The sequence below is a fragment of the Photinus pyralis genome, unplaced genomic scaffold (genome assembly GCF_008802855.1).
Source record: "Photinus pyralis isolate 1611_PpyrPB1 unplaced genomic scaffold, Ppyr1.3 Ppyr1.4_LG3a, whole genome shotgun sequence".
NCBI classification, from domain to species: Eukaryota; Metazoa; Arthropoda; class Insecta; order Coleoptera; family Lampyridae; genus Photinus; species Photinus pyralis.
Genome location: NW_022170509.1, coordinates 13,301,103 through 13,329,071, shown reverse-complemented (window position 1 = coordinate 13,329,071; position 27,969 = coordinate 13,301,103). Strand labels below are relative to the sequence as shown.

Sequence of the window (27,969 nt, the reverse complement as noted above, 5' to 3'; positions counted from 1 at the left end):
CCCAGGCAGGTAGTGAAGGTTGTTCAATTGTTTTGTCATTTATTGCACTCAATCTGTTAACTGCCGCTACTCGCGGGCGGACGCTTCATATTTTTACGGTGTATTTGCAATTTCTCAGTAAAGCTGCTCGTAACTTGGGACGTTTTGGGTTGGCCCGTGCAATTGCAGACAACGATCCCTTTACAAGACAGGAGGAAGGGACAAAGGAGACGATTGACGTGTGATGAGCCCTGGGATTGTGAGGCATTGTATTTCTTCTTTTGGATAAGATCACTCATGAGTTGCAAAGCCAAGTGATATCAGTGGCACTCAGAGTATCGATGTTATCATTTACTGATAAGTTGACGCAGACCCCATGAAACCAATCTGAGCACCTTTTACACTGCACCATAGTTTTACTATCGATTGGTTTCCTACCTGAGCAGACAAATATTTTCGGAGATAGTGGACGTGAACCTCGTCCTTCTGGAAAATTGCGGATCCGCTAAAAAAGTAGATCCTTGGCGAGTCGACATCTGAAATGATAAATCTTTCGCGGTTGTCCTCTTTGTTAGCATCATTGGGACCCTCAGCTTTGGCGTTTACCTTGGCTAGATCCACTTGTTACCGTCTCTGCTAATGACTGTTGTAACTAATCTAAACTAATCGTTAGGAGCAGCAGTTACCTCCTTTATTGCGTCAGACTTCTTTATTCATAGTAGCCAAGAAGAAGTCAAGTGATAGGTACCTATTCTATACGAAATCCGTCAACCTTCAAATATCTTGGCAAACGATCTATGGTTGCGGATATTTTTTTCACGATTATTCTGAAAATACTTAATCGTTCGGGCTATAGCTATGCTTGAACGTTATACTATTATAGTATATTCCGTTTTTGGTAACTTTAGCGCTTTTTATGATTTTTTGAGCCTATGTATCGCCGCTTGCTGGTAGATTTCATGCTGCGTTTTAGCATTGAATATGGTTTTAGTTAATATACTGACTTAATTCCAAATATGTAATTTAAAACGTAGGTACTAAATAGTTTCATAGCACACAGTCAGAAAAGCAGAGAGGGACGAGAAGCTTCAGCTACTGGTTTAATTCCGTATAGGTGCGGAAAGTGAACCGATTGTTGGAGTTTGCCACCTACTTGTTCGTCATTCGTCCGTCCGTCGTATGTCCGACCCATCCATTCGCCCTACGTCCGTCCATCTGCCCACCTGTCGCATTTTCGTTTTAAACCCAATTTGAGGTCTACACGACTTTTGCGACATACCCTTGAAGTGTTTCCTAATAGCTACCTTGAATTGAAGTATTTGGTAGTAGCAAACATCATTTGCTTAGTTATGAAAGTTCCAACATATTTTTAATGAACGTCGAGAAAAAGTGAGAGGTGTGGAGCATATTACTGTTTCGCGTCGCGGCGCCGTTTGATGCGTTGGGATAATTTGGGTGCTCAGTGCAAAACTTTCATGTGACGGTAACGGGTGTCGAGAAGATAAGCCATGGAGGTCTGCTGGAGGTCTTCGTGGCAAATTTGGATTTTGTTTGGTGTATTGATACTCTCCGCACGTTTGCAGGGTTTGTTTTATTTTAAAAATTACCATGCAATAATATAGTGTGTAAAGTTTGAGCGTTTAAATCATAGTGTGCGCGAGTGCTAAGAAAAATGAAGTGTATAGGTTGAAATATTACATAATAATTAAATAATTTAGTTAGATCCAAGTTGGTAATAGTATGAAACGGTTCGCATTTTTTCATTCATCCAATACGCCGATTTTTTGCGCGTTATTTGTAGTTATAACATTCACTAACATCATGTGTTTTAAGTCGAAACTTATTTTTTAATACATCGGTGTTTTATTAATAGTAATTTAAATTTTATAGATTTTAAAAATATATAACCGCTCATCTAAAAGTAGCCATGTACCTACTGCAACTGACGACATAGTAGGCATTTAGCCAGCTAATGCTCTACCCTAGGACTAGTCTAAATATATAGTGGACTGGTGGGTAGTATAGCTATAACAATAATGCAAAACGTTGTCCTTCAATATATGAGGTATTTTCATTCGATTATATATCTCGTGAATAGGTCTTCGAAGTTGAACTAATTATAATACCCAATTTTGGTTCGGCATATTTTAAGGTGAGCGTGAGAAAGCTGTAGTAACAGCTGTTGCTTTAGCTTTGGACGGATTCCAGTCACTAAATATTCAATTTCATATGTTGCATCGTACACCACTTCATTTTAAATATCAACTAATCGGATTATATACAGTAATATAATCTTTCTAGTGAATTTTTCATGTATCAATATATCTGTATAGCCAGATACAATCCGTTCGTCCTTTAGGAGGTTAAAAATTTTTGAATTGACGAAGTGGGAATTTGGGAAAAGCTACATTTTTCATTTAATCGGTTTTGAAGTTAAGAGAAAAATTCTTCTCCTTACGGACACAGTTCACGGAAATCTGAATTTTTTGCATTAGATTAGTCGGCCTTTCAACTTTTCTGTTCTTTATATTCTGTTTCTTAATTGTACCCAATAAAGTCTTTAATTTTTATGTTGCTAGGAAAAGGTAAAAACGTATAATTCCGATAGCCAAGAACTAAGTAAAAGTGTAGGTAGGTTAAAATATTTATTATCAGTATAGCTTTAATTGGTTGTTCTGTTGTTCATCGATGACTAGGTAGCGAAATAAGTAGTAGTTCTTAAATGGCATTTCACGATATGCATAGGTACCTATGTAGTTTACGGAAAATTGCACAGGAAAAACAAGGAACTATAGATTTTTAACACAATTGCAGTACCAATTTTTTAATTAATTATACGCCAAATTTTTAAACTATGATAAGTAAGTACCTGCTTCTTGTAGTCTAATTACGTATGACTCACTCGAGTCAGTTTTTCTCCACACATATTTCAGGTTGTGTCAATTTCGAACCTTCCAACTATTATTAGAAACTAATTTTGACGATCGCTATTCCTGCACCAATGTTTCAGAAGAGCATCATAAAACTTCATTTTTTAGCTAAAAAATACTTCTGATGTACCTGGAAATTCAAATAGCCGTAGACGTTGTGAATTGTTCATTTAATTGTAACAGACACAAGGATACGTGTACTGGTGCTTTCGCTCTCAAAATTCACACTTCAAATAGAGGTGCCTACACTTTTACTATTAACTACATTGCAGTTTACACGGGCGCAATGATATTGAATAGTAACGTTTTGGATCGATGCAGGGCATTAGGTGGTATGTGGGTATACGTGTACCTTAACTTATTACTTGTTACTTACATGCATTCAAGGGTTCACCTATTTAAATTTTCATTTCGATATAGGCGTGCGAGGTGAATTGGAAGCAGAGGGCCCCTCAGAATCAGAATGTCGTCCACATATCGAAAAAGCATTGAAGCAACTGGAAGCTGCCGACAACGTAGACATTACGGATAGTACGGAAGAGATTCCAACGATAGAAATATCTGATGATTCGACTCTAAATGATGGCGACGACGAGGACTATCAATCGATTACGACTAACAGTGACATCCTCTCAAGTCCGTATGAGGTAAGCGCTAAATTTTGCTTACGCATATATACACTTTGAGGTAAAACAGTTATTAGCCACATACGCACAAACACTTTTAGGAAACCCCCCAAAACAATTTAAACGACAATGATGAAGATGACGATGATGACGACGAGGATAACGATAATGACTCAAAGAACAATGACAGCAGTACAGAATCGGAAGAGCCGGTTGTTAGTAAAGAAAATGGGGTACGTTACACTTTAACAACTTCTAAATTCAAACTTCGCTAATGAAATGCGGGTACCTACCAACTTGGTAACGAAAGATTTTTATTATTTTCAGTACGCCGAATACGAGCACACGTCCGAACAAATGCCGGAAGAAAGTACCGAGGCTGATGATGGTTTAGACTCGTTCCCTCTCGAAAGTGATGTTGACTCGATATATGAAACACGAAATGAATATGAACAGCCGACAGAAATAGAAACTGACGAGCCCGCAGAAGAAGAGGAAGAACAACACGCAGAAGAAGAGGAAGAACAACAGGCAGAGGAAGAAGAAGAACAACAGGCAGAGGAAGAGGAAGAACAACAAGCAGAGGAAGAGGAGGAACAAGCAGAAGTAGAAGACGAAAAAGGATTAGTAGAAGAACCAGAAGAAGAAGATGAAGCTCTTCCTAGTAGCAAGGAGCAAGATCAATTGAACGATGATGACGAAAAGGACTTATCGAAAGAAGGAGCTGGAGAAGTGATAGACGAAAATGTTGAGGAAGATAACGAAGAGATTTCGAATGACGACAAAGAGGACGACAATGATAACTTAGACGACTTATCCATCTATGTGGAAGAGCGGATTATTGAAGAAATATCAAACGATGATCCTCAATCGAGAGAAAGTGAAGATAGCGCAGAAAAGCAAGTTGAAACTGAAACCATAGATGAAGTCGAATCTGAAATTGGTATGTCACATAATAATTTTCGTTCATTCATTTTATTTTTTTTTAGAAAAAAGTAGTGAACCGACTGAAACTGAATCGGCAGAAGTTATTGCCGAAAGTATACAAAGGACGATCGATGTTGCCGAAGAACCGAAAGACGACGAAACTGTAGAAGAGAACGAGGCCGTTGAAGAATCCGTGGAAATGGGCGATCAGGAATCTGTTGTTGAAGAACTTATAGAAGATGATGAAGAAGAAGTAGAACTTAGACCACGAGACCATGTAGCTCAACTGCTTAAATTAGGTACAGAATCGGAAGACTTTGATAAAGTTTCTGAAAAAAATTCCGAAATATTGCTGAGGGACCTTAAAAAGTTATACGAAAATGCAATCAGACCTTTAGAAACACTTTACAAGTATAGAGATCTCAGTAATAGGCATTTCGGAGATTCAGAAATATTTTCTAAACCACTCATACTGTTTATGGGACCCTGGAGTGGAGGAAAATCGACCATTATTAATTATTTATTGGATATTGAAAACAAAGAAATAAATTTACACACAGGTAAGTACCTACGACTTATGATAAGGGCCGAACATACATGTTCTCTTTAGGCGCCGAACCTTCTCCCGCATATTTCAATATTTTAATGTACGGTGAAGAACCCGAAATCCTAGACGGTACAGAATTAGCAGCAGATTATACGTTTTCGGGTTTACAAAAATTTGGACAGGGTCTCGAAGAACGTTTGAAAGGTTACAAGATTCCCAGTAAACTATTAGAAAAGGTAACAAATTCCAGGTGCGCCCGTTTGTAGTTATATTGACTTACGTACCGCAGGTAAACATAGTCGAAATACCTGGCATACTTGAAGTTCGTAAACAAGTTTCTAGGATATTTCCTTTCAACGACGCGTGTCAATGGTTTATTGACAGAGCGGATATAATATTTCTGGTATACGATCCGTCAAAATTAGACGTCGGACCGGAAACTGAAGCTATTTTGGACCAACTCAAAGGTCGCGAGCATCAGGTAAGAGAAACACCTACGCGTAGAACTTTTGATTCCAAATAACACTGTGACACGCTTTCCATAAGTTGGTGGTTAGTTTCCCTTTCCATTATGACATACCCTTATCGATTGGTAAAGTATGGAAACTAATATAACTTGCCTATACTTGGTCATTGAGGTATCATTAAAATATCGAAGTCTCTATCAGTAGTTGAACCCTAATAAATGGAGAGTGACTACTTTACAAAACTTAGGGTCCTATTGGATTATCTTTCCGAAAATCACAGTAACGGGTCTTGTAGCTTTCCATAAATATATAGTTTAAATATACCTTCTGTTCTCCGATAAGATTCGTTTATATCTTTTAGACACGTATACTATTAAACAAAGCCGATCAAGTGAAACCAGAAGAACTAATGCGAGTTCAAGGCGCATTAATATGGAACATTTCGCCATTGATGTCTTCGGCTCAACCACCTGTAATGTACACGACATCTCTTTGGTCACGACCATATGAACAGTGGGCCCCCGTTCGACTTCTTCAAGCACAGGAACGTGCTTTCTTGAGAGACTTACGCACGGCAATCGATAAGAGGATTGACAACAAAATAGCAAGCGCGCGAAGGTTTGCGGTGAGTTTTACTTCCCATCTGTTTGATTAATATTATGATGGTATATCCAACAGGTACGCGTTCGGAATCATGCAAAAATGGTGGATTGCTATTTAACAACTTATTACAATCATAAATCGGTATTTGGAAATCGAAAACAGGTATCCGACGAAATCATTAATCATCCTCAAGACTACCATATATACGAAGGTCTTTCGACACTTACCAACATCTCACGTTACGATTTACCAGATCCCGACGTTTACAAAGATTTCTTCCGATTGAATGCCTTATACGATTTCCAGCAATTATCATCAACCTGTACGTACTTCCGGGGATGTCCCATTAACCGGTTGGATGTAGCGATAGCTTATGATCTTCCGGAGCTGGTCGGAAAACATAAGCGCCTTACAGAAACTGCCTTCAGTGAGACGGTGGCGGCCACAAAAACACCAATAAGCTGAACACAGGAGAACTTTTAAGGACCAAATCAAATTCATCATAATCAACGGCACAAGCACGTTATTCTTTTTTATGTTTATTTTTCTAACGCCCGTTTTCATAATTCAATTAATGAAGTAACTTTAAGTACAGAGTCGCTTTGACATTTAAGGTAGTACCGTTAAAATAACGGAACAAGTGTGAATATTAGGTAGGTAATAATCATCAAGATTAATTACGAAAACTGGCGTAAGTCCTACTGCGTGATGTTAATCAACGTTGAAGTGTACAGACAATCAACTCCGCTTCTAGTTTTCAATCATTTGTGTTAATCGCATTTAAGAGTTCTTGCAATCGGACTGTTTAGTTAAAGAGGTATACCCGTATGCATGTGTTCCATGAGAATTTAAGTAAGGTTTTTTGACACCAGGTGTATAATTCCTTAATAGTTGTACGAAATATAAATATGGCAATATTTCTATAAGTATATATGTAAAAAAGCGAATGTTTATTAGTTTATTATTTCGTCTAAGCGTATTTAGATTTATAATCGAGGTGTTTGCAAATTCTGAAGACATAGTTTAAGTTATTGTAATTGTAACGCGCCGTAGAGGTAGTACCTACATGCCGATTTGTATCACTTATATATTATGTAACTGATGCACGTATCATCCTAAACCATTATTCGATATGCCTAATTTACATTAATAAAAAAATTATGTTCTTCGCCGTCTCATTACCTCAATAAATTTATTGTTTACAAAACTGTATATACTTGCTATTTGTGTGCTCTTCCGTGCACAGGTACCATTGTATAGCAAAAAGCATGCACTTTTAATTCTGGCGAAGTATGTATGGTGTGTTTCCAAGCTTGGTGATAGTGCTAGAAGAAGTCGAGATATGTCTTCTAACGCAAAACACAGGTGAATTTCAAATATTAATTGGATAGTAACCGGACGAGTCAAGCCAATGCAGGCTTTCTCTTACTCGATTCTATTGCTAAGCAAAAGGGGACGATAGCCTCAATTAATTGCTCTCAGGTTCCTCAATTGATATGTTTTTTATTAAATCTTCTGACAGCATCACAACTGCATGAATGCCCACCTACATTTACCTTGTGTAATCTGAAGCGAAATTTAAGAAATTAGTTACCTTATACTGCTACCGTTGAGTGAAGATATTTAATTACTCAATGCTGCTACTGAGCTATACAAGCAAGAGTAGGTAATTCATTTGGTCATCAGCTGCATCTTTTTATTATGAAAAATCAAAGAAAGCCAGATTTAAAATCTTTTAATGATTGTATGGTGCACGACCTCAACTAATGATCTAGTACTCCATACCTACCTACACCATTGAATAAAAAAGAAAAAAAGCCATCGAATGCCGACCACTTTAAGTAAACGATCGAGCACCAAGCGGCCGCTCCGAAAAGCGATTTTTCCGCTTTTTCGAGCGGAACGCTCGCAAGCAGTACCTAGCTCTGGCATTAAGACTATTTTTCAGAACTTTCAAAACAGAGAAAGGTTTAGAAAGGACGGGGAAAGCTCTAGAAAGAGCGCAGACTCGTTTCAGAACGATGAGAAATATCTGGGTTACCAGAAATCTTTGAATTGGGTTTTCAAAGGTGTGTAAAGGGGTTAGGGGGGATATTCTGTAGAGGCGCTGTAAATTTCAGAAAAGATCTACAAGACCTTTGAATGTTTTTTATTGCTTTGGAAATGGCTTACGAAGTTGCAACACCTATAACGGTGAAGCGTCCAGGAACGGTAGTGGAAAAACTAGAAAAAAGTAATCAATTCAGTGACTTTTGCTTTCGGAACATTTCGTTTGTGCGTTTTAAAAAAATTATTAATTAACTCATTTAATTTTTGTATTTACCTACTATTGCATCTGAACTACTAGCTCTTCTACAATAGGTGGTTGCGGTGGTGGTTAAGAGATAATTATCCATTATGAAAGTTTCCGTTATTTATTTTTACAAAACTATTTTATACAAAATAATTAATAAAATGGAAATAATATATTATGAAGAAAAGTATGTACATATAAATCTAAATAACATGCCAAAATACATAGGTCTCAGACTAAACTAAAAGCTTTCGTAAAAATCTTAAGTACATTTTTTATAATAAGTTTCCCTTTGTTCTATTTTTCTATTATGCTGCTTCATTTCATTCATTAACGCCTGAATTTCGTGCTCCAAATTTTTCAAGGAACTTTCTGGAGAATTTTTAAGAACATCCACAGAGGACTCGACGCCTTTGATTTTTAACATCAATTGAAACGCTCTTTTAAATAGGTCATCCGCTCTGCTTTTAGAATCCTCCACTACTCCCAATTTATTTGACAATTCGATTTTAACGCTATTATATTGGTTTAATAATTTCTCAAACTTCTCGTGCGTATTATTCGCCTCCTTCTGGATGCCTTGCGATTCGTCGATTACACGCTTTGCAAACTCTTCATTGCTCGTGATTTTCACCTGCAACTGAGTTAGCCGATTGCCTAACTTGTCGATTTGATCCGCAGCTTCGTTCGTTTTCTGCTGAGCATCTTCTGTTGTATTACCGATCTATAAATATTGAAAACTGTGAATTATTCAATTGTCCCAGTCTGATAGTTAAATATTATGAAAAAAAATCTAGGATTAAACAATTGGGCATTCTTAGCCACAACCCACCAGGACGAATATGCACAACTATTTGGAATAATGAGTGTGCAGGGGTGTAAGCAGCTGTTAAATGTTTTCAATAACATTTTTTTTAGAACACAAGCACAGACAAAGTGAAAGTCAATACATAAGCAGGTCTTCCTTTTGCATAGCAAGTTGCGTTTATACTTTATGTTATGATTTGTGTAATGAAAATAATGATAATAATACACTTCAATAGCAGACCTACTGGCGTATGTCGGCACGGTAATATTATCCAAACCATGGTTGGAGCCATGCAGAGTAAAAGTGAAACAAGCAATATGCAAAAAGATCATTTACCTTATCTAGCATTCTATTGACTTCATCAATATTCCCTTTCGCACCAGAAATTGCTATACCGGCTTGCTCTTGAGCTAAACTACTATTACCTAATGCCTCCTTTACCTCTTCGGCGACTTTCAAAATTTCGTTGGCTTTAATTCTGGAACAAAACAGTGTTTGTGCCATTCATATCAAATCAGGGTGAGTGCATTACTTAACAGAATCTGCGTCACTTTTCAGTTTTTCAACTTTCTTTAGATCGTCGGCGGTGGCTGCAATAATGGGATCAATGTTTGTCAATGATTCGACAGTGTCCTTGATTTTTTGAGCCAATTCTATAATTTCCTCAGGCTTTTGATCAATTTGCTTTTCTAACACCTAAATAACTTCAATAACCGTACAAGTAAATTGAAAAATGACTACGTACTTCTCTGGCAACCTTTTCAATATCTTCGGGAGTAGAATGGTTCTGATTCAAAAATTCGTTTATGCGATTCTTCATCTTCTTCATCAAGTCCAGCGAAGTGTTTGTGGATAAGAATGCTTCATATGCTCGGTCATGCGCTTCTTGAGCCAGTAACTTTGCGTGAGTCGTATTGAATTGTGATACCTAAAAATAGTAATTTTATTAGGGAAACCTGCGCATCTCCTTACATTTCTTATAAAATCATTAGCCTTCACTTCCTTATCTTTCAGAACGAACTCTGTAGTATTGGCTAAACTTAGTGCATTCTCGGCCTGCTGTTTCGCACCGTTTTCGCAAGAAATCGCCATTCCGCAACTACCACAACCAGCACCGCCACAAATCACATCGCACGGATCACCTCGTCCATCACAAACTAAATTGTTTAGCTCTGGCATAATTTGATACAGCTCGGTGATATTATTTCGTATGTCATCTAGCGAACGTTCATTGCTCGCTTGCATATCTCGGAATTCCTTTTCTGTAACATTAACCAAATTTTCCGTTGCCTTGCACTGTCTTTCTGCATAGTTAATAGTCTCCTACAAAACATCACATTTAGCTATCTACCCATGATTGTGACATAGAAAAACTTCCAAGATGGATCAAAGTCAAGCTTGCTATTATTATGGTTTATTTACGGAAAAATCGCCTTCACTCTCATTATTCTATTAAGTAAACGATATTTGGTGAAAGGATATGTCAGTATAAACAAATGCTACACAGACTAAAAAAAATGGAGATTGTATTTTCCCAAATCTCACCAGGTATTGGATAAAATATTTAGTTTTGACATTTGAACGATCTTGGAAGTTGCGCCCCAGTTAACAGACTTTATTTACCCGAGTTTTTTGAGCTTTTTGATCAGCAAGATTTGCCTTTTGTTTTGCTGTATAAATTAAAGTAAGTGCCCCTTGAACGTCACCTTCTTGAAGTGCTGTTCCGTCTGTTTCTAAATCTTTAATTTTATTCTGAAGAACATCTTTTTCCCCTCCCAAGCGCAGTAATTCGATCTTGGACAGCGTTATACCTTGGGTGATATTGTCAATTAAGTTATACAATTCTTGAATTGGCCCAGATTCTGTATTGTTAATTCGTTTTCCCAAATCAATCAGCTTTTCTTCAATGGATTGTATGTCAATATACTTTGTACTGTTTAGTAAGGCATCAATTTCATGCAATTGTTGCTGCATTTCGTCAAACTCCTTAGTGTATGCACCAGTAGCACCAATTTTCTTAATGTTCTTCGCCCGTTCAATAATAAGCCAGGTTGCGTCTAAGATTAAGAAAATCTGTGAGTGGAACTAAAACTAAAAAAGTGATACTGACTTCTGTGGCCCTTTAAAATCCTATCCCAATTGTCAAAGCATTCTCCACACGGTGTGCACACTGGAGCAGTTCCAAGGTATCCTCGATCGCATTCGTCGCAATTATAACCACCTATACCCGGTCGGCAAACACAGGCACCAGTTTTTCTATGGCATTGTAAGGTCTCAGAGCCATAAATATTACATAGGCATTCTAAAGCGATAGATTTAAGATAAAACATATACAAAATTTTATTTTGATGTTTAGTATAGCACATCATATATCTACAGTTGGGAAGTTGTGGAGAGGGTTAATAGTCTTGTTGCTAACTTCGATAGCCTACTAAACATCAAAAACACTCACCCTGAGTATAGCATGTCTACTTACTAGAGCATTCATTTCGCTTCGGATCACCCCAATAATTCTCCCTACACTCGTTACATTGAAGACCTCCAAAATTTTCTTTACACTTACATTGGCCGTCATACTATGTAGATTATTCTATTATTTCCGTTAAAGAAAACTTGTAGGTACATACCAAGTTACATTGTAGTCTTTCAGATCCAATTGGGTCACAATTACAGGGCACGCACCCGGACCCACTAGCAATTTTCCAATGATTTTCAGCGCATTGATCACATTGTTTACCGATAACGTTGACATGACACAAACACTGACCATTGTAAGCATTACATGGTCCGGCGGAACTATTCGTTCCCAACATATGACAAACGCATTCTGAAATTCGAGTGAAATAATAGTAAAGGATTCTTTGTACTACCTACCCTCAGAAAAAACAAAATGAGGAAGAAGAAATGATAGGTACAAGTAAGCAAGCATTTTTCATGTTGCAACTTTGTTATACCTATAATCTTATCAATATGTCAACATTTCTATCATCTCACACCTACCTAAGTGTGTCAAAATGTGCCCCCCTTTATTTATAAGTACTTGACCAAATAGAACATTTCAAGCACAAGTGGATAAACTGTCACAAGTTTTACAAGACAACTTACCTTGGCATACGTCATTGTCGTCGTATCGATAAAATCCGGGCCTACAAATTTCACATCTATCGCCAGTTGTATCGTAAAGGCATTTTAAGCATTTGCCAGTATGCGGATCGCAATTTCCAAAATCGAAAAGGTCCGTTTTACCGCTACAATCGCATGGATGACACGCACCGCCGGGAAGAGACGGATTACCAAAGAAGTTATTGGCGCATTCGTCACACCTTGTACCTACAAAACTCGTAAAATCGAAAAATTGCCAATAGCTTTACACATACCTCCATAACCTTCTTTGCATTCGCAAATAACGTCTTTAGTGTAGGGATCCAAAGAACAGCGATCTGCGAACGAGTGCCCGGACATCATTACACCCGGACAAGGACAGGGACGGCAAGGAATGTCTACACCTAATCTTGGATCTCCATAATATCCGTCGATGCACCGATCGCAAGTGTGCCCTTCTGTGTTATCTCTACAATTCGTACATGCACCGGTGCGTGAGTCGCAAATATCCGCGTGACCGTTACAATCGCACCGTTGGCAATTTGGAAAGTTCCAAAAACCGGTCCTACACTGATCACATTCACGACCGTAAGTATTCGGCCTACATTTACACTGGCCAGTGGTGACATTGCAGAAATTGTCTAATCCTCCAATGCTGTTACAATCGCACACTGCAATTAAAAAGTTGTCAATGAGTTCCATTTTGCTAATCGTGGCCATTGACATATTCCTATAGCTTAAGTAATGATACAATTGTCTTTTCACTTGTAACCTTATACTCAGAGTGAAATGACAAGAAAGACAAATGCGTACTGTACCTACTGTACATGCAAGGATCATTTGAAATAACCTGTTGCTAAACTCGACAAAAAACCAATTAGTTTGCAGCGTAAAGTACAGAGATGAGTGATAATACCCAGAAGGGGTGGCAGCGATACGTAAACATAAAACATGCCAGAAATCATTATCTTATTGCTACTAAAACGACGAAAAGCGTCCAAAATAAGAGTCTGAGAAATATTTGCAGTCTACTCATGCACAAATGTAAGTTTCTCTCAATAGGCAATAACCGTTTCTACACACTAGTGATGTATGTACCTATGCGAAGCTATTTAGCCCAAAAACAGTAAGGTTTTTTTTTAATTGATCCCGATCATCCGTATGCTGAAGGAAAAAAAGTGAAAGTTCAGCTCATAAACCACCCACAATGTTCTTCACTCACAGCCAAGTCAGGAAAAGTTACAAACAGCAAAATTAGACTTGGCATATATGCTATAAGCCAAACAACCATTAGGAGCAAAGAAGACTGGCACTCCTATAAGGTCTTGTTTTGTCTCACAAGGCATGGTGAATGAATCAAACAATCTAGAAATGTTACTTTGACTCTTGTCAAATAGTTGACTATTCTGATTAACTAATTATCATACCTAATCATTATATCCTTGATGACATAATACAACTTACACGTTATTTATAGATAATAGGTGCATATGGAATATTATGTAATTGTAATATAGTCATTCACTTCACATACCTACTATCAAAATGAGGGAATGAGACATTTAAAAATGAAGAAAATTTATAATAGGTTTTCATTACTATGTATTAGGATTGTATAGAGCAGTGTTTCTCAACCGCCAGTCCGCAAAGAATCTTTGCCGGTCCGCCAAAAATCCACACATCGCGGTCAAATAAGTTGACGTGGGACTCATCGCACAAAGTCCAAATTATCCGCTAGTAGAAGATACGCTTTATAAATAAGACCATTTACGTAGACAAATTCATATGTAATTGGGGTACCTTTGTAAATGGTGTTATTCATAAACGCATTTCCACCCACGAATAATGACTTTTGTACAAATTGGGAACGCGAAAACCGGGTCTCCCAGCTCCAATTTGTGAAATATTTTCCGGGGGTGGACCACCCCTCTTCTTTTTTCAGACCTCCCGGTCCTCAAATATACACACTTATCCTTCGCCGGTCCCTGCTCCACACACGGTTGAGAAACACTGGTATAGAGGGCTTTAGAGAAGCACTCTTTCCCGCACGATAGGCTTGCGCGCGATAGAGATTGTCTTGTAAAGGCAAAATTGTCGCTAGGGAAAGAAGAGAGAAATGCGTGCGGGTTTTGCGCGCCTCATCAGTTGTACGTGAAATGCTGTGGTGCATTGTAGTATGTTGTTTTTGAATTGCAGGCGTCACTAGTTCGAGCAAACGGACTCGTCTGGATAATTGTCTCGTAACTGGTCCAGCATGGGGTTATGATTCTGTTGTCGATAATCCTTGACCCACACGTTCTTTTAGGCCATAATATATGGCAGCGTATAATAAAGCACGTTCACGTGGTGTCATCCGCCCGCAGAATGATTGCAACTGTAACGGCTCAGCTTTTTCAGTTGCGAAAGCGCGCTGTCCTTTCCAAATTTTGGAAATGGCGCCGCGCCACGCTTTCCATCGGGATTTGCATTTAGACGAACGTGCTTTCGTGAGAAAAAGGTGACCAGTGCAAGGCGTGCGTTTTATACCGCGCGACGCATTTTACACCCACTTTTCGATCGCGCGTTCAAAACCTCTCAGGCAAGAGTGCTCGTCTAAAGGAAGCTATATACGTGAGTACCAGGACAATAGATATCAAACCAATTCGATCTCCAATTTAGTTGTGTACAAACTGTGAATATTTCAAAAAACATAGTACCTATATACGTTGAAATGCCGACTTACCTAATTCAATAAATATATATACTTACTTAAAATTTGATTATCTACCTTACAACTCAAACACATACCTACCTTGACGAAAACTTAACAAATGACATAGTAAAAGGTTGATTTCAGCAGTTGAAATCATCCTCATCAATAGACAGTACTATGGTTTAAAAATGATTTTTAAATAAATGCTACATTACCTTTACAACCCTCAGGACCAAAACCATATGTGCCAGGTGCACATCGATCGCATCTTCTACCCAAAACGTTCGGCTTACACAGACAGTTACCACCAAATTCTCTGCATAACTTACTTATTGAACCAGTTGGGTCACATTGACACGCTTAAAAATGATGATAATGAATTATGTACAGAAATCGAAAATAACTTACAAAGACCTCCTTTAAAGACTAATGCTCCAATACTTCGGTAGTACTCGAAGCATTCCTGTGAAATGTCTTCGAAATGGTCATAAAAATCTTTTATGGGACAATGGCGATATTGGCCTGGAGCAGTTTCATTAAACCACGATATTGATTCTATATGAGGGATTAACACCATCTAGAGTTAAACAAAACATTTAGACAGAAACAAAATTAATATTTCACATACCGAATCTATTAATACTGAAGCAGATGGTGTACCATGTCCATAAACGTAATTATTAAAATCTACACGAATTTTATAATTTTCTCCCGCTTCTAAGCATGCAGGTGGCGAAAACAATGCACTTCGGCTTGAGAACGGTAGCGAACCTTGTTTGTAATCGTAAGAGGGATGTGTAGATGCACATGGACCGTTAGGATCGATAGGATTTGGACGTATTATCGTAACGGTAACACTGTCCCAGTCACGATCCATGACAGATTCATAACGAAGGTTGATGTCATAATCCATTGAGGTTTTTATGTCATCTACTTGAAATTCTACCGAACTATTTTCAAAGGCACGAATGAACCCTGTACCAGTCCACGTGTTTTTGCCCCCATCTCTATAGGGTTCTCTGATTACAACTTGGCAAGTCTGTAAAAAAGGTGAAAATCCAAAGTTAGCAAAAAATGATCTAAGAAATTGTTCATAGTTTACTCGTAGGCTTTACAGAATTAGAATTAACGATTCTAAATAGTCTGCAACTGGCTGTGCTTTGAGCTCGTGCAGTAGGACCAAACTGCTTTTAGGTAAGAGTAAGCCTAGGTAGGCGCATCGTCTCTCTACGGCCCAGCCACAATCATACATGAAAAAACTGAAAATCTGTCAGTACTGTTTCCATAGTTTAGATACTACTTGGAAAACTTCAAAAATTAAATAATTATAGATTAATTAATTATTGATAGTATATCGCTGGAATCTTTGAAAATCGAGCCTTTTTAATACAGTCATGGTGATTAGACAACATTTTTCATATCCGGCGTCCATAATGTTTTTCCCATATTGATTGATTTGGCGATGAAATTCAGCTGATTTCAACCCTTTAGACTGGAAAAACGCACAACAGCACGCACTTCGCCATAGGCGGCATTCTCAATCGGTGGCACCATTTTAAAGATACACAACCAAATGTCGAATGGATCACAGTGGGGCAGCACTGCCGCTTGTAATTTACAAAACGGTACTTACTTTAAAAACACGCCTCGTACCTCTTTTTTTTAACCCACCTAATGCCAATCATCCTAGCTACGTGCCCACTTGTCACTTGCTTGGTAAACAGATGGGTGAAGGATAGAACCATGATACCACACAAGAATAATCACCATGGGTAATAAACATAAAAATTAGGATGCAGGTACTTACCACAGATGGTTTTGCCAATTCTGCTTCGTACAACAGAAAATCTAAACTGGCGGTGAAGTATTGTTGCTGAGGTGTATCGCATCTTCGACCAGTCATATAATCGCGACATTTACATTGACCTCCAATTACGTCACAATTATTATCGTAAGAACCGCCCGGATCACAACGGCAAGGTTGACATCCGTCCCTTTTGTCGGAGAGTCCCCAATATTCAGGTAGACATTGATTACAATCCCTTCCTGTGACGTATCGCTTACAAGTGCATTCGCCATTATATATGTTGCATCCCTGATTGTCGATTGTTCCTAATGTGTTACATGTGCACTCTTGACATCCGTGAGGATTGGCAGAGGTGAAGTTCCAAAAACCGTTTTTGCAATTATCGCAACGTCTACCCTCGACATTGGTTTTGCAGTGACATTTGCCTGCCTCGAAGCCATTTACAGAGTCTGTAGTAGAGTCGCATATGCCACCATCCAAAGAACCATGCGGATCACAATCACACGCTAAAAATGTTAGTGTTAAAATTTCTGTTTTGAAAAAATATACTTATATACGTCTGCATATTTCGGGATCTTGAATATCGCGTAATGGATCTTTATAATAAAACGGTTTGCAGTGCTCACAGTTAGATCCCATGGTATTATGCTTGCAACCATCACACACACCGCCGCTAATGCGTCCTGTTTGCTCATATACTGCAGCATCAAAGTGACAACTTGTTGCGTGATTATTACAATTGCACTCTAAAATCAAACAACTTAAGTCAAACAATTGCAAAGTGATACAAAGCTTATACTTCGGCATGCGTTTGTTTGCTTTCCTATAGCCGGTCTCCACGGCAAATCGTTGAAAAAATCTTCACACTCTTCACAATTTGATCCTTTCGTGTTGTGTGTGCACTCGCATTTACCATGCACCATATCAGGCTTTTGATCGATCCCAGCTATAGGTAAACACCGATTTGCATGGCCATAACAAGAACAAGATCCCCTTACAATCATGTTACTGATAGCGTAGTAGTACTTCTCCTATAAAATACTTCAAAATTTAACCGAGCAGCTTAGATAATACCTGTATGTCTTCTCTCTTGTCAAGTAAATCATCGCCGAGTGTGTGCAATTTGTTAAAATTGATCCTTAAGTTAGTCATTTTCAGTAAATTTTGCACTTCTTGAGAGTAAGGGTTGTCTATATGTAACGTCGGGGGAAGTACTCTATATATTAGTTCGCCATCGGTTGAAGGAGATACTTGTGAATATTTCGTCTCACAAAACACATCTGTTAAATTTTTAGAGTTTTCTGACGAAACCCAAACATGAGGGTAACTTCTTTGACAATCATACGCAAAGTATCTATAGACCTGCAATGTAATGGTTATCCATTGGAGCATCAACAAAAAGCCACTAACCTGCCAGGTTTTCCCAAAATCATACGATCGCTCAATGAACATAGCGGCTGGTCGAAAGGTTTTAAATTGAATTATTAGATGGGTAAAATGAAATTCGGCCTCTAAATCTAGTTGTATCGTCACATTTTCTTTGCCATTTTCCGACTGCCACCAAGACAAGTTTGGGGTTCTGCAATTAGTTCTTTACCTGCTTAGGGGCGCATTATTTTAACTTACCCGACATAGTGACGTGACACAATATTACTAATACTATGATTGGAAGAAGGTTGTTGAATTCGTGACGGTCGGGAGTCGCACCAGAAACATTTTTTTTGGTCTTGTAAATAGGAAACTATGCAGTATCGCTGTTTTGAGTAAAGTCCACAAGTAGAAGATGCGTACAATTGCGCTTCTCGGCCAATTAATAGATTTCCGGTGGCGGGATAACACGAGCTTTGATCACAGGGATGCAGTCTGACAGGTACATATTCTATTATGAATGAACAATGTTAGCATAAGGAAAATGTTGTTTAAACAAAGATACGCAAGCAGTGTTAGATCAATTAGAGCTAGAAAACCGTAAACCCCTTCGACACAAAATTAAAGAAGTTACTTTGCAAACTACCAAATCCACACCAACTACTGTAAAAACAATGCCTGACCTCGCCGATGCCAACGTGCTGAAATATGGGTTAGAGGATGTATTTCTTCTGAATTGTCAAAGAAATCTCCATCGGGTGGTGGAAGTTGATCACCCCTTAACACTAGAGGAACTGAATAATCATGCAACATTACAGAACTGATGTAAACCTTTTACATATTTCATATATTATTGTACTACGCCTACCTCTTGTTGAGTATCCGCGAGATCTCTGTCCTGTATATTGTTGACTAGTGACTATAAACAAGTCTGAAACATAGAATTATGGTTATTCTGTTAACAACTCAATACACTTACTACACGAAATAAAGAAAAAAAAAGTCTGCGTCCTGGCCCATATCGATAAATAGGATGGCATCGTCAGTGGATGGTTCTTAATTGGTACCTATTGTCTGAAAAATATAAGATGATAATAGTGGGAGTAATCATAATGATTGTGTTACAACCTAAGAAGGTCATGGGGAAGTGTATAATTCCATAGATTGACTTGTGCAGAAGTAGTTCAAGACATAATAAAAGAAGTTAACTATCATTCACACTGTTAATATTAACTAAAAATAGAAAACATATGACCTTTGAAGAAGATGACTAATAAACTATTTTAGTTTTATGTAATAACAATTTATCTTAAGTCAATAGAAAGCAAAGACAATGGTATTGTTTACCTATCAGTCAATCAAAATGGTTTCAGAGCTCTAGGTACCTTGAATGCAAATAAAAACAAATGACCTGTGAAACTGGATTTGTTCGAATCACTAAATTGATTGGAATTTTAATTTGTGTTTATTATGTTCACTTAGTATACAGTGGTCAACTCCAATAACATTTAATTGATTCATAATAATAAGGAAACGACGCCGGTCGTTCACCATTCCAATTAAATTCACACGAGAATGCATTTCAATTGATATGACGCTTTTTTCATCAGCAAACTTTCACGTTGCAGACTTGCGTGCCCTAAACAATGTTTTAAAACAAACTATCGATGCTGGGTTATGCCTAAAGATTCCTAATGTCACCATATTCAACAAACAGCTTCTTCCCTTTAGAAGATGGATGCCTGTTTCTCCCACGATAACTCAGTTGAGCAACCATTTTCCTACTATCATTCTTTAGTCTGCAATCTTACAGTGTACTGAAGAGGTATGTCTGATATGACACATTGCAAATGTGAAGAAAAGTACTGACTTTATCAATCTACTGTTTACGTTAAGATACAAAGATAGCTAGAGGCGGACAAACATGCATTGGTATAGTACACGATATTCATTTATTAAGCACCGATACACTGCGTTTGGACGTTTCCCGTAGCAATTGGTGCATAAAGATAACGATGGTAACTTATCTCATATACGATCATTCGATAACTTTTAGGGCGAAATAATGTTATCTATATTGCTAATATAGAGAAACTAGTAAGAGCCCTAGGTCCGAACCTAGCGGTGCAGCTCCTGTTGGAACATACCGCCTAGAACTTTGTGATTATAGGCTTCACATTGAAGGCGAGTATTCTAAAAGTGGCATAATAAAAACTGACCCTAACAACAGATTACATTTCTCTAATAATTATTCATAATCAGTAATCACTAATAACATAAAAAAGGTGAACACAAAAAATAAGTAATGATGCATAAAGACGAGAAATAAACATTCCAGAATGGTTAAGTGGGGTTGGCGATTAGTTTAAATAAACGAAACATTTTTGTAGACAAATGTATACGGAAAGTGTGCGGTAAATTCGCCCCGAAAGACTCACCCCGGTAAATTCGCCCCCAATAAATTCTCCTCCGAAAAATTCGCCCTTTAGAAGATTCACCCCATAACATTTATTAACCCTCGGAAGTAATAGGTTGGTTTTGTAACATTAAACAAATAACAATTAAACAAAATTTTATGAACTGCTGGCCTGGGAGCGGAATCGCCGGGAGCGAATCTTCCAGGAGCGAATTTGTCGGGGGCGAACTTGCCGGGGGCGAATCTTTCTGGGGCGAATCTTACGGAGGCGAATAGTCCGGGGGCGAATTTACTTAGGGGCGAGTTTTCTTGGAGGCGAATTTACCGGGGCGAATTTTCGGGGGCGAATCATCCTACAGTCATACGGAAGGTAATTGGTACATACGCAATTTCTTCATTCCATAAGTATTAGCAGAAAAATTAAACATTTAGGCGGGATAGTATGAAGTTAACATTTATAGGTACCTACTTACTAATTAAGTCGAGAACTAAGTATATTTTTGGCAAATGAGCAAAAATGGCATTTCTTTTCTTCTTGTTAGCGCATTTTTGCAAAAATCTCTTTCGGCTGGGCCAATCATAAATCAGGCGTAGGTAGATTTCTTTCTGCCATTTTGTTCCAATAGGTATAGCGGAATTGGGTGATTCACGAACTTGACCGAGATTTATGAGTTACACCAACCCTTAAAGTTCGGGCAAATCTGTTCATAATTACGAAAGTTACGAGTGTTTCTTGAAAGTGATATATATAAACATATAAATATACTGGTACCATTACAATAGGTAGATAGATAGAAATCTACCTTTTCGACAACATCAACTTCATTAATAAGATGTTATAGGATACATAGTCAAATGCACAGACTCGCTCAAAAAATTTTATGATTGATGATGATGAGTAATGAGCGTTAACTGTACGTTAAAAAGCTTAATATGATATAGTAGGTAGGTACCAAGGTTGCATTCGTAAATTTAAAAAAATTCACACACTGGCTTTAGTTTCTATGAATATAAAGGGTTGAATATACCTACACACCAACTGTGTATAATCAATTAACAAAAACCGACACAAAAACTTATTAAATAATAGCTAATACCCAAAGCAGCTGATGCTAAATAAATTACAAAAAAAATCAACTAAAAAATCGTATTAGAAAAATCGAGAGAAAAATGTGCAAAGAATTTGGGTTTGTACTGAGACATCTGAAAGCATAGTCAACGATTGGTCATTGACCATTTCTCAATTGCACAGTGAAATCCGGGAAATCAATACTGTGTGAAACATTAGTTCTCTCGCAGTTTTACTACTGTGACCAAATTTATGGTATTTGAGAAACACTGAAGTCAGAAAAACAATAATTACGCCTGAATTTTGGAATAATAAAGCACACTTCTGTTTCATTTCGCTCCCTCTCCCTTTCTCAAGACACCATAAGTATGTATTACAAATTACAATCCACTGCTACCTTTATTGCTTAGAATTGGGTGTAGTTAAGTGGTAGAGCGGGTCTGGGGTGTCTCACCACATAACTGAAGTTCTCCCAGTTAACAGACTACGTAACATAAAATTTATTATCATTACCAACATTTAAAAGTTTACTTTCCATTAATCACTTTTTGTTTCACGTAATCTAATAAATGTCACTTATTGTTATTATTACTTCCTTCGAAGTACTGAAGTATGTTTCATTATCGAGTGATAACAATAACCTTGACATGCCTTCTGAACTGTCAGACGCTAGACCAGACATTATTGATAAAATCTATCCAATTGCATGAGTAGGATTTAAACAAAGAGTAGTACCTACATAGTATAGATATTAGTCAAAAGTATGAATTAAAAAAATTGCCTTCGTCGGCACAAGGTCACCGGCGGACCTTAGAAAGAAGTTTGACTCACTGGGAAAAGTCCACTCAATACCCCCCTCCCTGCCTTTTGTCAAAGGTTTTGTTATATTTAATAAGATTAACATACAAAATTAATACTAACATGTTCATTTTAAGTAAAAGACTTTTACATTTTGGGTAATATAGTCGAAAACCTCGTCGAAAATATTTACCATAACGCGAAATAATTGGAATTTTAATTATTCTCAAATCGGGGGAAGAGTTGATACCTGATACTTTGACATATATGCCTGGCGTCGCCGCCTCTTCCAGGATTTGGTCAACTGGATTTTGTAGATTGGGGGGGTTGTGGGAGGGGGGGCGTAATAAAAATTATGTACACACTCCATGATGACATTTTTTATAAAACGCGAACGAAATCACAGATGTTACGAATTTTGACCATGGTTAAACAGAGCATTTTAAATCAAATTGTACCATGTTGATTTAACAGTTGAACCTCGAGTTGAACTGAGAAAATTGAGGATAATTTTTCAATTTTACCTCATCGAATTTTACTGAAATTAAATCGACATGATACAATTCAGCGAGCAATTCAGCTTAAATTTATTAACGAGCTCCTAGCGAGTTCATAACTTTATTATGTCTGTCCGCATGTCCGTTACCCCGATATCTCGGAAACGAATGGACCGATTGCCATGAATTTTGCAGGTCGATTCTTTATCAAATTTGTAGAGCTTCCGCCCTACAATAAGCGATGCCAATCTCGGCCCACACCCGAACTCGTTTGGTACATTTGATTACACATTTATTTATTAATGAATCAGTATGCGCGAGAGTATGCGTCAGTACCGAACTTGTTTAGGCGTCTATTGATGGGATATATACACACAAACACGAATTACTCTTAAAAATAAAAATAATTTTAACATCCGCAAGATGTACAGAACCATCTATCTGAGACAAGTCATCGCATTATTCGCATTTAGCTTTAATTGTTTTTTTTTCATTTCAAAAACCAAGTTTTTCGTACAGGGTGTGCGCTGTTTTGAGGTAGTAATTTGCTTTTCAAAACTGGAATATTCCCGTCCAAAAACCAGATTAAAAACCGTTATTAAGTCAAATAGGTGTTACCTTGAACTGTTCTTAGTAAATAATTACAAATGTTAGCACGTATCTATTTCTCGGAGATATCGTCTTAATTTACATCTTGTCTAAGAGCACCAAGGGTGCAAAGCTAATTAATTTGACACTGGTCTGCGTTAGCGCCGCTACATAAAAAGCGAGATAAAAAGCTGATATAGCATATAAAATTCGAAAAATGAAGTTTTGAGCTCATACTATGGAATTCATTCATGTTAAGTTAGGTATTAGCTTTACATTTGCACTTTATATAATGTTATGAAATATCAAAGTCCCACAAAGCTTTTGATTGTTGTAAAAAAAAACGTATAAAATACGTTTTACAGGGCCAAACGGATGTTCAGAAACGCGCATTTAAGGAACACCCGAGGGAACACCTCTAATTTTTCTAAAGCCCTCAAAAACCTTCCGTGCACACTCTAAAACTATATAAGCTTCGTAAGTTCTAACGAAACATTGAATATATCGAAAGAACACATAACGCTCTGTAAAAGCCCACAAAGTACCTAGAAAATTCTGAAAGAATCGTAGAGCTATAACATGAGCCCGAAAAGCTTTAGAAACAACCCAAAAGCTCTATGAAACAGATGAAAAGTGCTCTGGAAATCGACTATGGAAAGCCTCAGTGTGCCTTTTTAAAGCCTCCTCAGTGGCCAAGAAGTTCAACGAAAGCACCAAAAAAGACCGTTAGTGCTTTTTTAAGTTTTTCGTATCTATTTCGGTATGCCCTGCATTTTGAAATAAATACGCGCGATCATAGCTTTCGTAAGAAACCTCTGTAAGACTCCACTAGTGGAAATGTGATAGGGTGTACCAAAGATTAATGTCACTCTTACATTGCATCGACCATAAACTGGATGATTAACGTTGTACTTATGCTAAGGCATAGGAGTCCATGTACTCCTCTTATTTTACACAGTGGTGTTAGCTAAAACTCGAGCTAAAAATATTTCAAAATTGTTTCTGTTTTGTTTTATGACACTTTTCAACACGATCGGCCACTTTAAAAAAGAATTATAGCGCACACGGACGGACAGACAGACGGACAAAAATTAAAAGCTATAAAAAGTATTTATAACAAAGAGTTATAGGGAACACAGACGAACGGGCGAACAAAAGGACGGACAACCATATAGAAATCTCTATAAAGGATCTGAGGACGAAGTCAATTTGCGGCATAACCGGAAGTCGTACAAACCTGAAAATGTTTTAGCTGAACCGGCCCATTAAATAACCCATGTTTCGGATATAACAATTCGTCGTTAGACAACTTCTACTTTAATTCCAAGATCGATGTATTTGTAGCTCGATTTGTAGATTCCCAGAAAGATTTCTAAATTCCTAGGAACATCTGGCAACTCCTTCGAATATATCCAGATAAATGATGTAAATTTACAATTACATTTGTGAGTAAATTATTAACAAAAATAACTCATATGGCCCTTCTGCGGTTTTCTGCGCTACGGCTACCCTTAAAAACCTTGACAGAAAACCACCCAATCATGCATTCCAAATTTTATTTTCAAAATTTAATTTTTGAGACTGCTAGAGTGGATTTTGTGACATATCGGGATTTCCAAAACAAAACCTTCCTTGCACAATTGACAATCATTTTACTTGCACGACAATGAGATTCACTTTTCAACCACTGCAACTCGGGTATTCGCATAATTGTGCATTAATTAAATTTTCAAAATTAATTTCCGAATGCATGTTGCAAAAACGTTCAATCGACCACTTACTAAAATTTGATTCCATTTAGTAGAGTAGTTTTCTCTTCATGAGGCTGTAGCGCGAGAGACCCAAAAAAGAGCACTTTTTATATTTTACGCTCAAAAATTTAAAAAAAGCCTCTATCCTCATGCGAGTAGGCCTCGAAAGTACCTTGCCGAAAGGTCCATGAAATATATGTTCCCCATTTCCATGAAAAAATCCATCCATCATTAGAAATTAGAATTGGATTTACCTACATAAAGATTATATATTTCCTCCCTGAACGGCGTGATGCCTATTTCGTTCAAATACATCGATTTCTCTTTTTCTTTATTTTTTCGGATACCATTTGTAATGATTGTTTTCAATTAGCAAAGTAGTAGACTAAATCCTACATTTATTGCAAGAATTATCTGTACCGAATATTCGCAAGTAATAGCAAATTTTAGATAAATACACGTTTTATTCATTTAGACAGCGGGCGGGATTTTTCACGAGCGTACAATTTACCGCGCGGTATTTTTCCAGCCGGGAAAATGACCAGATAGGTATCTTTTACACCTGCCAAAAACTGCTACTGACCCATTTCCTACCTACCTGCCTACTAAGGTAAACACAAATCAAATTAGCGAAACAAATTTGAATGTCCGATGGTAGTTTTTTTGTTTCTTTTAGTAAATATGGCGATTCGGTATGAAGAGGAAATTAATTAGCTTTATAGGTATCTATTGCAAAGTTAAGTTTTACAATTGCATTATAGAGCAAGAACCGACACAACTGTCGCCGAAATGAGATCATAAGTATTAAATTTATTTGGTACAATGAATAAGAACGCTTTTCCGTAAAAATCGAAAACAAAGTATTGGCATTTAACCTTCTATTAATAGCGATTAAAAGTAGAATTAAAAATAGAAAGGCTATTTACCTCTGCCAATGTTTACCTGCAAGAACACGTGCACTTGTATTTGAATTTGTTGAATCACAGAAGTACGTAAGAAGAATCACCAAATTTAAACATTATCTCCCCATTCAATTTGTCTTTCTTTCACTTAACATTTTAGTTGCAAGACGAATCAAAAAGAAAAGATTTTAACGTTCACGTTTTATTCCTGAAACATCATCTTTGATGATTTAGAAGAGCGTCACTCATTTGCTTCGCACCACACAGATGGACCGTACTGTTCTGACTGTAGGAAGACGTACAGTAAAATATACCAACTTCTCTTTTCAATCAGAAGCTGTCCTGTCCCTACTTACTGTCCGTGCGTGCAGCCTACTTAACGTAAATTTAATGCAAAATCTCTACACACCCTCCTTATTCCAAGAGTAAATAATTATTTCACCATTTGCGACCTTATTCGGTTACAAATTAACCAAAATAGATCAAAAATGGCGCTCCATAACAGCGACAAAGAAAATAGGGCTTGTAAAAACCGTGGGATAAGATTTACTCCGACTACTAACATTCCTTTTAAAGATAAAGAACATATGGCGTGCACTTGTGATGCAGACGTTGAATTAGGCTTGATTAGTAAATTTAATATTCGCTTTGTCTATCCGATTTATATCGATCAGGATAACCGATAGGGGTGTTTCGAAAATTTAAATTTGGAGGTTCATTACAATATCAGACAATTTCGAACTATCTATCTACATTAAGTTTTATCATTTCCTTCCTTATTGTAATGTGGGTGTCCGATGATAACCCGGCATCCGGATAGCAGCTTCTCATTCATTTGACAAATTCGCATTAATTTAATTCTTTGAACATTTATCAACTTCGCGCTAACACATTTCCATCACCAAACCATTCAGTAAATGTAAAGTCATGGGATAGTAATCATATAAATAGTTTCCACATCGCACAAATGAAATATAAAATGCATGTTCCAACCAAATGCGTAATGTAGTACAACGTGAAAAACACCTATTAGATAATCGCAACGAAGACACAAGAATATGAACAAGAAAAATCGGGTGGTAAATGCGTGGGGTTACTTTTTTTTCGGAAGTCCTTCTATAACACCCCTTAAAAATGAGTGACTAGCTATGAAATACACATTCACCTAGCATTGTCAACAGTAAATCTAACGCTTACAATTTGTTTATAAGTATTGTCCACTATAACACTTTCTTAGACAAAAATCTTCTACCGGGTGAATACTTTCAAACCGAACATAGGGAATTAACATGGGAAAACAGTTTTTCGCAGATTGTTATTGCTGCCTAAATTAACTTAGAGAGTTCATAATGCCACCATTGGAAAGAAGTAGTGCGGCATATTGGAAGGCCTATTGATATGGCCACCTTGACCACAATCCCGAAACTCGGTTTTGGTCACAACGCCTAACTTGATCTTAGCAACAACGCCAGTATTTAAAATCACTTTACGACGCCTTAGAAAAACCACTTTGAAAAATATAACTCGGCCGCCATCCCTAATTAGAAATGATCCCAGCGTCCACCACAACGTCCAATTTAACCACAATCCCCAATTAAAAAATGATCACACACAACGTCCAACTTGTCCACAACCCTCAACTTTAAAAACGACAACTTGGCCTAACGTCCAATTTTTGGAGTAAAAAAATCCGATACAACTGAATACCGAACGATCCTCGAGATCTTCGCACACACATCATTTTTACAATACACCTTAAGGGATTTGATTCTGTCCAATCAGAGCAGCATATAGCTTGT

General features: G+C 37.4%; 2 protein-coding genes across 8 annotated transcripts; one reads left to right on the top strand and one right to left on the bottom strand.

Annotated features, from left to right (window-relative positions):
- The first annotated feature begins 1,196 nt into the window (after window positions 1–1,196).
- On the top strand, window positions 1,197–7,247 carry LOC116165580 (sarcalumenin). Of its 2 annotated transcripts, XM_031480140.1 has the most exons (9): window positions 1,197–1,563; window positions 3,330–3,556; window positions 3,637–3,768; window positions 3,863–4,478; window positions 4,525–5,022; window positions 5,073–5,245; window positions 5,299–5,490; window positions 5,838–6,101; window positions 6,155–7,247. In XM_031480140.1, the coding sequence occupies exons 1-9, from the start codon at window positions 1,488–1,490 to the stop codon at window positions 6,542–6,544; spliced, it is 2,568 nt and encodes an 855-aa protein (XP_031336000.1). In that variant the 5' UTR covers window positions 1,197–1,487; the 3' UTR covers window positions 6,545–7,247. The 2 variants fall into 2 exon arrangements, with proteins under 2 accessions (XP_031336000.1, XP_031336001.1); XM_031480141.1 differs by lacking the exon at window positions 3,637–3,768 and having other exon boundaries at window positions 1,198–1,563.
- Window positions 7,248–8,529: 1,282 nt separating this feature from the next.
- On the bottom strand, window positions 8,530–26,469 carry LOC116165445 (laminin subunit beta-1). 6 transcript variants are annotated; one of them, XM_031479896.1, is made up of 24 exons: window positions 26,195–26,469; window positions 19,129–19,223; window positions 19,018–19,080; window positions 18,833–18,943; window positions 18,408–18,660; window positions 18,192–18,360; window positions 17,856–18,143; window positions 17,581–17,812; window positions 17,339–17,527; window positions 16,782–17,287; window positions 15,603–16,013; window positions 15,383–15,551; window positions 15,190–15,333; window positions 12,558–12,953; window positions 12,286–12,510; window positions 11,808–12,007; window positions 11,657–11,756; window positions 11,291–11,482; window positions 10,804–11,237; window positions 10,153–10,503; window positions 9,926–10,108; window positions 9,713–9,876; window positions 9,517–9,658; window positions 8,530–9,096 (listed from the first exon to the last, which is right to left on the bottom strand). In XM_031479896.1, exons 2-24 carry the CDS (start codon window positions 19,187–19,189, stop codon window positions 8,635–8,637), a joined length of 5,445 nt encoding a protein of 1,814 aa, XP_031335756.1. In that variant the 5' UTR covers window positions 19,190–19,223; window positions 26,195–26,469; the 3' UTR covers window positions 8,530–8,634. The 6 variants fall into 6 exon arrangements, with proteins under 6 accessions (XP_031335756.1, XP_031335758.1, XP_031335757.1 ...); XM_031479898.1 differs by having other exon boundaries at window positions 19,132–19,223; XM_031479897.1 differs by having other exon boundaries at window positions 26,211–26,469.
- Between the last annotated feature and the right edge of the window lie 1,500 nt (window positions 26,470–27,969).